Source organism: Brassica oleracea, chromosome C8 (assembly GCF_000695525.1).
Source record: "Brassica oleracea var. oleracea cultivar TO1000 chromosome C8, BOL, whole genome shotgun sequence".
Lineage (NCBI taxonomy): Eukaryota > Viridiplantae > Streptophyta > Magnoliopsida > Brassicales > Brassicaceae > Brassica > Brassica oleracea.
In genome coordinates, this window is record NC_027755.1 from 24443903 (window position 1) to 24454149 (window position 10247).

Sequence of the window (10247 nt, forward strand, 5' to 3'; positions counted from 1 at the left end):
GAAACAAACCATGATCAAATGTTTCTCAACCAGTTTTTTTTTTACACTTGTTACACTCTAAGACCAATGAATCTGTCTTAGCATCCAGAGTTTTTTAACGGCAAAAAAAGAAACATACATGTCGGTTTTTCTTTGTTGAACAGTTTTTTAACTTAACAAAGGTCTTCACGGGAAGCACTTCATTCTCTGTTAAAAAACACAAGGGACCATAAACTGTTACGGTTTCATTAAAAATGTCGAGTTTTCTAATAAAAAAAAATGTGATCTCTAGGACATTTCAAATCACCTGTCTTTCCACCTCAAGAAAAGATGCTTCAAGCCTTCTTTTCAGGACAGTTCTCTCCTCTTCACAGCTCTCCATCTTAGTGTCTAAGAACAAAGATTATAAAAGAGTTCAGCATCATTTTATTATGTTCCAAAACAGTACCAATCGCTCAAAAGGCTATCTAGATATCCTGAGTCCTATCTACTAGGACACATGAACGACCTCATTCAAAAGCGATGCAGGCTACAGTCACGTCTCATTATTGAAGTGTCACATGTCAGCATCAAACGTCACTTAATCAGCTAAGAAACTAATTGGATTTGATTGCGTTTACCGTAATAGTATGTCGACAAAATGGTGATCCTCTCCGTCGGCTGCAAAAGGGGAAGGTAAAAAAAAAAGCCAAACTAGTTACTAGGCAGACCAAGAAATAAAACAGCCGTTTTTTCGAGAGGCTAGTAGTAGTACCATTACAAAGATGCCTTCACGGCGAGTGGGAACTTCTTCAAGCTTCCTCAATGTTTCATCTCCTTTAGTCACTTTACCGAACACAGCGTACTGTTCGAACACCACTAATCTCATTACTAGACAAATGAAATAGCTAAAAGTTGAATAAAGCTAACTGACCTTGCCATCAAGATGAGGAGCATCACCAAGAAGCATCGAGAATGAAGATCCACCACTGTTTGGATCATCATGTCTACCCGAACCAAAAAAAAAAACAAATCAAAACTTGCTATTGTCTTAATTAACACACAACATTCATTAGTACCTTCCCATGGAAAGGATGCCTCTGACATGCTTGACATCACTGAACTCTCCAAGAATAGTCTTGTACGCTACTTTCTTTTGCTCCTCATTCATCGGGGCTGATCTTCCATTCGGCACATCTGCAACTTGAGCAACGAAACCTTTATCAACCTGCAAAATCACTTCAACACTTAGCATCATGACCTCACAGTCTTGGCTAAGAGAATGTAAAAATCAGATTCAAAGGTTGAGCCTTTTTAAAGTACCCTGAAGAAATGATTAGTGTTGTAGCCACCTAAACGAACGAGCTTGAAGATGTGCTCCACCGTTATTGGCGCCACCGTGGGATAGAATCCAAATTCGATATCTCCATAACTAGTCTGCAACATCAAAGATGAGATTTTTATCCTAAATTCTAGAAACCCAGAATCTAGGATGCTAATATTCATAAGAGAAATCGAAAACAGTACAGAGAAGAGGAGACGAAGAATGAACCTGGAAGACGACACGAGCTGAGCCAAGTTGTGGTTCGTGAGGAAGAGCTTTCACTACGGAGAGTAAGGCTACACAAGCCAAAGTGAAGATTAAGATTCTCGTGTTTCCCATTTCCGGCGCCGATCTGATCAAAGTCAACACTGGCAGTGATACCTATGTTCGTCGGGGACGATGACCGGAGTATCCGTAGTGAATGAAGGATATTATTTTATTGAGTTGGGCCTATTATTTGTTTAACTAAAGGCCTTTAATTGCCATAGGTACGGCCCATTATCTTTTGTCAATGTAGCTTTGTTATTTACAAATTAGCAGAAAGTGTATTTGCTACATAGACAAAAACTATGATCCATGTGGCTCTCTGTATTTGTCCACGATATGAGGTCTAATTAGCCTCATCTGGATCCACTCGGCATGACTGATCCAAACTAAGTAGACCCAATTCTATCTAGTTGGATGCCTAAAACATGAACATAAAAACTTGTTGTTAACCATTACAGTATGAAATTTTGATGCCATTAAGTTCTTACATAAATTTTCCATCTAAAACTGATGCTTCATAAACTTTAGCTCATGATATGTTCTGCTGCATAGCCATCCTGAAAGAATCATTTGATCTCGTTTTAAACAACCAACTAGGCAACTATCGATCGAACTATGATCAAGTCAAAAGTTATTAAAAATGAACAACTATGATTGAATTTAATTGGGTACACCTTTCTGTTTTTTCCCACTGTTGTACTTTATTGATTTAGAAAAAAAAAACTAATCTGTAATATTTTTAAGTTTCTATATTTGTTTTACCCTTTCTCGGCAATTATTCGTACTTGGGTGTTAAAAACAATGAGCAAAGCTTCAATATAACGGCGTGTGGGAGTTGGAAGAGTTGAATTTTGAACAAAAGCATTTGTTCGTCTTCTACTTTTTTCTGTGTGAGTGTTTGGAGTTTGGGTTTGGCCAGATTCATGTTATGATTTTAGGTTTCAGTTACATCAATCAACATCTAGAGTTAATGCTCCCTCGAAGAACACGATTCCCAACATATCCACGGTCCAGCGGAAACATATCGATTTCGAAAAGCTAACAAAAAAAAAGAATGCAAGTTGTTTTCAGGAAATTAGGAGAAATATCCAGTTGTTTTCTTTATATATTTATCTCGACGCAACCTTATCTTTCAGTTTTAAGATGCATACATACATTGCACACGGATGAATCATGCTAAAATAAAGGATGCTTCCATTATGGAAGATATGCTTATAACCACACGAGTACCATCCACTGCAAGTCTGCAACACGTCTTTCTAAAACAGAATTTTAAAAAGAAATCCTATTTAGCATCTGAGTATTTCCAGTTACGTGTAAATGATCATGAGATCAAACGTGGTTTTGTGAAAGTGACATTTAACTAATACTGAGACCTGTTTTTATCTACATTTGTTTTTCCGCTATTAATATATTTTACATACTTATTAGTCAGCATGCATGCCCTTGATAGTTGATATGCGTCATTAGAGAAACTAACTACAAAATCAAATAATCTTGCACACATATTAGATAATTTAAAATGAATAATTTTTTTTCTTTTGATTCAAAAATAGTAAACTCATATCGATGTCATAGTATTAGATACGGACCCTCAACAAAAAAGCATTCGATGTATGGAAGAAAAGAAAATCCGTGCATATTATATCCCTTTGTTACTTATATATGGCCTTGTGCATACGTGGTATAGTTACTATGAATCCTGAAATGAGTCTAGATCCAACTTAAGAATTTTAGTATATCAATACTGAGACATAGCTTTATACTCTTCTTAGTTTAATATGCAATACTGAGATATAGTTTTATGACTCTTCTTAGTTTAAACATATAGTATCATACTTAGTTTTCTTGTTTTAACGTATAAATGGACATGGTGACTGTAGAGGTCTGCAAGTTATATTGTTTTGATCTTGAAACTCCACAAGGATAAATGAAAATAAATAAATAAGTTTGTTAATGAGCAAAGAGTTCTAAGTCAGTTAAATAAAAGGATATAAATGTCTTATTATAATACAAATGGTTAAACGTAAAAAATGGTAAACAAATGATTAATGAGGTGTGTCTAAATTTGTCTATAAAGATGCCCACTCCCTTTCTTCTCCGCAAACCCAATCCTCCAAAGTATTCTGATTTTTTAAAAGCAGAAATTACACGATGCTTTCTTGTTGTTGTTGAACATTACGTTATGCTTTTTACATTCTTATTATTTCTTATTATTTGATAAAAACATTCTTGTTATTTTCTATGCATATAATATATGTACGTGTGTGTTTATTATGTGTGTCACAGTCAGTGTGTGGTAATAGTGATTTGTTGTTTGTGATTTTCTGTGTTCAGCATCCGAGAGAACATATACACATACATATAGTAGGCTGTGAGTAGGCCTGGGCATAAAATCCGGAACCCGAAATCCGAACCGAACCCGAACTGAAAAACCTGACCCGTTATCCGATCCGAAATGTAAAAATACCCGAATGGGTCTTGTAGGGTGGTATAAAAAATATCCGAACCCGAAGTGTTATTATCCGAACCCGAACCCGAACGGGTAACCCGAAAATCCGAAATTAATAGTTAATATAAATATTTTGAAATATATATAAGTATTTCAATTATTAAATTCAAAATTTCTGGTAATATGATATGTAATAATAAATATTAAAATTTTAATAAATAATTTAAGTACACAATTACTTATAAATAAGTATTTTATAATTTGCTCATTGAAATAAAAAAGTCTACTCTCTATAAGACAATACATATTGTTAACAAATAATGTTTGTTTTCATGCTTGATTTAATATATTGTTATTTTATCAATTTTATGTGTGATAGATTAATTTTTATTTAATTTAGATGTTTTTCTTTATGTTTTGCTTCAAGTTTTTTGTTTTTTTACTTCGGTTATATCCGAACCGAACCGATATAATCCGAATCCGTACGATATATGATTACTTTCTGGGTTTTAAGACGCAATACAATTTTGAACCGAACCCGAAGTGTTATTATCCGAACCCGATCCGTATTAATAAAATTTTAGTATGGGACCTAAGAGCGTAAACCCAAAAACCCGAAAACCCGAAAAAACCGATCCGAACGCCAACGGGTACCCGAACGTCCATGCCTATCTGTGAGCCTGTGAATTGGTAACATGTATATAAGAATAAGGAATTCGAATCAGTAAATATATGAATTTGAAGACCCACTCAGACGCTGTTTAAGGTTCACTATGAACCATTAGGCCTGAGTGGTTTAAACGCATCGATTTACGGTTGCGGGTGCAGGAGTTTACAGAAGCGGGTGACTGCGGTTTCAAACTTTATTAAGTGTTTCATACGACTGACATAATTTTTAAAAATTATTGCATTTGCAGATTATTTTTGACCGGTTTACCCACAAATACAAACATTAATTAATAAAAGAAAATTTAATAGACAAAAAATTAATTACAAAAAATGATAATTTTAAAACCCAAAAATAAATAATAAATATAAAAATTATATTTATAAAATTATAGTACTAAACTTTTATATATATATTAGTATTTATATCATCTCAATTTTTAAAACTTATTTATTTTTATATTTTATAATTTTTGCAAAAAAATAAAAAACAATTTATTCTCTCGTAACCGTCCGCAATCGCAAACGCTAGCTGCAACCAGCTTTTGATTTTCAGAAGTAGTTCGATGTAAATCGGTTCAACCAACAACCACTACCAACCACAAAAACTGCATTTGCGGGTGGTAGCGGAAAAACCAGCCAGACCATTAGTCACCAAATTCATACCGCGTAGGGCTCGGGCTCGGTAGTTATCTTTGTGATCGCATCAAATTCACACTACATAAGCCTAATTAGTTGATAATTATCAACCAAAATCCACGTTTCATAATTTTAAAATGTATTCAAGTGACGAATTAGCAGATAATGAACTGGCTTCGATCCAACGACACCCAGAAAAGAATCTAATAGTTATCACACATCATACCTCTGACATCTACAAATATCATAGTGTTGGAGAAAACACAGTAGCTAGTCATCATACTTATGAGTTGCAAAATGCTTTTCCGTCGAGATAGTTAGTTATAGCTGGATACTCCAACTCTATATGACATAATCAAAAATGTACACAACAAGTTCAATAATAAAAAATCTACCATTTTGTACCTTAAAATCTACATAACATAAAAAAGCTGTAGAGTTTTAGATCTCAATTCTTAGATTCTAGCTTCGTGTATTCGAGTGATTTGAATCGATTTGTTTTGGTTTTAGGTTGAGATCGAATACTTAAGAAACGACACAAGATTTGTTCACCTGATGTTCGCTGATCTACTCACCGGGGAGGGAATCTGATCCCTCAACAACTTCACTATCACTTTATGATCACAAGTACAAGATCTCAACAATGACAACACACGCCAAAACAAAGAAAGCGTTAAAGAAGTTAGCAAGCTTATCGTATCCTCTGTGAAGCCAGAAAGTCGCCGCCGGAATGGTTCAGCTTAACCGTGTACCGCGTTCGCAACTCCGTCGTACTTCACCCTCACGATCTCGAGTTAAGTCACCTTCTCTATCTCTCTCTCGATCTCTAATTTTGATCGTCTACTCTTCTCTGTGAATCGTTGGCCGTTATAACAACCTTATCCACTCGAGTAGTGAAACGTAGAGTTTCATTTAACTGATTTATCTGGGCTGAGATTTGGGGCTGGACCGCGGAACGCGAAGCCCACTTGGGGTTTCGACGGAACCAAACCCACAAAAGCATATATTCAACAAGTCTACCATAATATATTCAATCAAAACTATATAATACATAAGAATGCAAAAATTGATTAAACAAAAAGAAAATTAATTAAACATATAGTCCATCACATACCACATTAATTATACACAACATACATACACACGGAAACAAATATGACCAATTATCTATCATCTACCATTTTTTGTCATTTATCTCTTTGTACTACCTTTTCTATTTTTGTAAGAAATGTTAAGGATTTCTTTCGTTGCATTTCTCCAAACTTAAATGGGTAGAATGAGATGGGGGCCATCGCCAACTTAAGCGTCGAGTCTAATCTAGTCAGATGCTGAGTCAGACATGTGACTAAAACCTAGAGTCTCATTTTTAATTTTTTGACTTTTTCTTCATTTTTGGACAAATTTTCTTTAACTTCGTATTCTTTCTCTCTGTTTCCTGCTTCCTAATAGGCTAATACCATTAATATTTCTCAAATTTGTCATTATATCTTCGCATTCCCATGCGTGTTGAAACGAGTAAGCAAATTCTAATTTTGTAAGAAAACGTTGAATCCTATTTATGTATAAAATGACATCCATTGTTATCTATTCAACGATTTAAAGTAGAGTGGTGAACGGGAAAATGGGCATTTAATTCCCGAAGTATTTGAAATCGGCAGTTTTAATACTCAAGTATTGCTTGCGCATACTTATTCCCCAACTAATAGTTGACTGCGCAAAATTAAGAACAAAATAGTCAACTGTTCTGATGAACGGAAAAATAACCGTTTCCGTCAACTTTTTAACGGTGGAATATTTTAATCATGATTTTGCGCAGTTGATTAGTTGGAGAACAAATATGCGCATATAATACTTGAGTATTTAATTAAAAACAACACTCTTTTTTTTATAGAAAATCATAATTTGAAATATTCTCAAGTTAGATATAACCAATATACGAGAGTTTTATCTATTAGACAATTATATGTTGTACATTGGATCTCTACTTTAGACGATCATATATAATTATATGTACTTTACACATTCATATATTGTATATCAGCAATACAATGCAAATGTAATTATCTTATGTTATTTTAAATGCTTTTATAAACTAAATAAATCTTTTTCTGGGATTAAATATCTTGTATATTATTTCAAATTATGAACCTTTCTAACTATGAATTATTTTAAAAATCATCTAAAGTGATTTAAACATGAAGTACATCAACAATACGATGTAACTGTAATTATTTTGTATTATTTTATATGTCATTGTAAAAAATCAACAATCTATTTCTAAAGGCAAATATCTCGTATAATGATTTTATTTAACTTGAAAAAAATTTTACTTATGTTTTTTTTAAAGGGATTGATGTTAGTGACTTTCAATCTTATACGAAATATAAAGAAAAAATGAGTTTTTAATTCCTCAAGTATTTTCAGTCGGAAAATTAAATATTCAAGTATTATATGCGCATATTTATTCTCCAATTAATCATTGACTGCATAAAATCATGATTAGAATATTCTACCGTTAAAAAGTTGACGGAAACCGTTATTTTCCGTTCATCAGTTAACCGTTGACTATTTTGTTCCCAATTTTGCGCAGTCAACTATTAGTTGAGGAATAAATATGCGTAAGCAATACTTGAGTATTAAAACTGCCGATTTCAAATACTTCGGGAATTAAATGCCTATTTTCCCAGTGGTGAACACACTTTTTATTTGTAATAGCCGCCTAAAGCAAGTCTTTGCTTGTCCAAGACGAATTCTCTTTTCCTGTCTAGATCATAGTTGTAACTTGTTTAAAATTTAATATTTCAAGGTTAAAGTCGAAAGTACTAGACAAAGACACAAAAGTCATACAAACATCTTACATGCATGTTAAATATATAGCCAACATCATATATAATTCTCATATTAGTGGTTAGGAAAGATTCTAATATAATAGAAAGTTTAAATTCCAACTCTTATAAAAGGAGTGTCAAATGGGAAAATCGCATAAGAAGAATTTAGCCTATATGGTTATATCAATTACCTTAAACATCTGATTTATTTAGGTGTAAATTCGAACGAATCAAATCTATTTTTTTAGAAACTAATAATGTTAAATCTGAAAAGAAAACAAAACACAATCAACTTAATCATTTGGTTAAATAATTTTACCATAGATACAAAAGTAATAATATCATTGAGTATTTAGCATCGTTTCTAAACTCCGTTTTATTAGAATTTGTTAAACTGAGATTGAATGAAAATTCTGTTTTAAAAGCAATATTGTAGAGAAGTTCCTGACATGACTTACCTAAAACTTATATTGTTCTTTTTTTCATAACATCATACTTTATTATTAATTAGAACTTGAGTTTACATAATCTTCATGCAGAAGATTTGATAAAAAAACATTGGTACATAATTATGAAACACAAAAACTTATATTGTTCTTTTATTTTTTTTTTCTGCCTTTAATATTTGCACCTGTTCCTATGTTTAAAAAAAACAAAAAATGTAATATAAGAACTTTGAAAAAAAAACAATTTTGTTCGATATGTCAAAGAACTTTTGCCAGCATCCAAATTTATTTTAATGAAATGTTGTGATCCTCATCCTTAACCTCACACTTGACTACTTACACTCTAAAATTTATAATTGTAAAAAGATCATCAACTACATTTAACTCAAAAACTCTTACAAAAAGTAATTGTTCGATCATACAATGGTACATTGTCATTGTAACTCTAAATAAAAAAGTTTCACATTGACAAAAATATAGGTTGCTAAAAACACTCCATTAGGACATCTCCAACCTTACTCCATTTTTTATTTCAAACTTCATTTTGGAGTAAAATCTTTTTTAACCCCACTTCATATTCAACTCCAAAATGGAGTAATGGCTAGGGTTACTCCATTTATGGAGTAATCTTACCCATTACTCCATTTTGGAGTTGCACTTTCTTATTTATGAAATGGTCATTTTAATCTTGAATATTTTTATTTCATACTTACATAATATTTAAAATATTACAATAACATGAAAATAAATATAATACTCCACAAAATATTATTTAATAGTTTTACATAAAAGATGCATAAATTACTAAAAATCAAAACAAAACATAAAAAATTTATATATAATATAATAAAAATAAGTGATTTAATAATTCTGTAAACTGTTTTTGAAATCGGTGAAGAGTATCGTTCAAATGGAATAGATGAGTTTGTTTATCTTGTGGGTCAACTTTTCAATTGATAACATTCGTACTTACTAAGCTTAATATATGCACAAAATTTTGGATCAAGTACGTAATTTAAATTACAAAACAAAACTTTGTTTTCTTATTTATGTTTGCATAATTTTGTTTTTGAATTAGAAAATTTGCATATGATGAAAATTGCACCAATTGAAGTTGGAAGAAAAGCTCTAACTGTATTTTTATTAATAAATATAATATTTTTATGAAATTTTGTAAACATAAAATAGTTGGGTTAATTGTTAAATTTTAAGGTACTACTAACAATTATTAACTAAATAAATAGGGAATCATTTGTGAAATTTTTTTGGAGTAAAAATAGAATAATACATTGAAGTAAAACTCAACTCCATTTTGGAGTTACACCATTTTGGAGTAAAAATTGAAGTAATACATTGGAGATTCTCTTAGAGAATATGACATTATATCTGAACTCTTGATATTAAAACATACAAGCTACAAACACAACTACCGTTCCATAATTTAGAAAAATAGAATGTGAATAGTGTAGTTCAAATTTGGCAAAAGAAGAGAATAAGTAAAAGTTAAGGATCAATTAACAATTTGAAAAATTTATCTTAAAAAAAATGAAGATATGCACAGTATATTTTCAAATTTGAAGTAACACTATTCACTACTTTATTTTGAAACAGAAAATGAAGTGAGATTGGAGTAAAACTTACTTCAAAATGAAACAAAAAATGTGTTG

General features: G+C 31.7%; 1 protein-coding gene across 1 annotated transcript; it reads right to left on the reverse strand.

The window, feature by feature from the left end:
- LOC106309989 (peptidyl-prolyl cis-trans isomerase CYP23-like) lies at window positions 1-1736 on the reverse strand. Its single transcript, XM_013747176.1, has 8 exons — window positions 1511-1736; window positions 1282-1395; window positions 1038-1186; window positions 893-965; window positions 734-823; window positions 600-639; window positions 287-369; window positions 1-186 (listed from the first exon to the last, which is right to left on the reverse strand). The coding sequence occupies exons 1-8, from the start codon at window positions 1619-1621 to the stop codon at window positions 166-168; spliced, it is 681 nt and encodes a 226-aa protein (XP_013602630.1). The 5' UTR covers window positions 1622-1736; the 3' UTR covers window positions 1-165.
- Between the last annotated feature and the right edge of the window lie 8511 nt (window positions 1737-10247).

What these genes read in the sequence shown, in the direction of transcription:
- LOC106309989 (XM_013747176.1), bottom strand. Translation starts at nt 1,621, where the DNA reads ATGGGAAACACGAGAATCTTAATCTTCACTTTGGCTTGTGTAGCCTTA. An exon ending in ACACTAATCATTTCTTCAGG is followed by an intron (nt 1,187 to 1,281) that starts GTACTTTAAAAA and finishes GTGATTTTGCAG; the next exon opens with GTTGATAAAGGTTTCGTTGC. An exon ending in CTCCTCATCTTGATGGCAAG is followed by an intron (nt 824 to 892) that starts GTCAGTTAGCTT and finishes GTGTTCGAACAG; the next exon opens with TACGCTGTGTTCGGTAAAGT.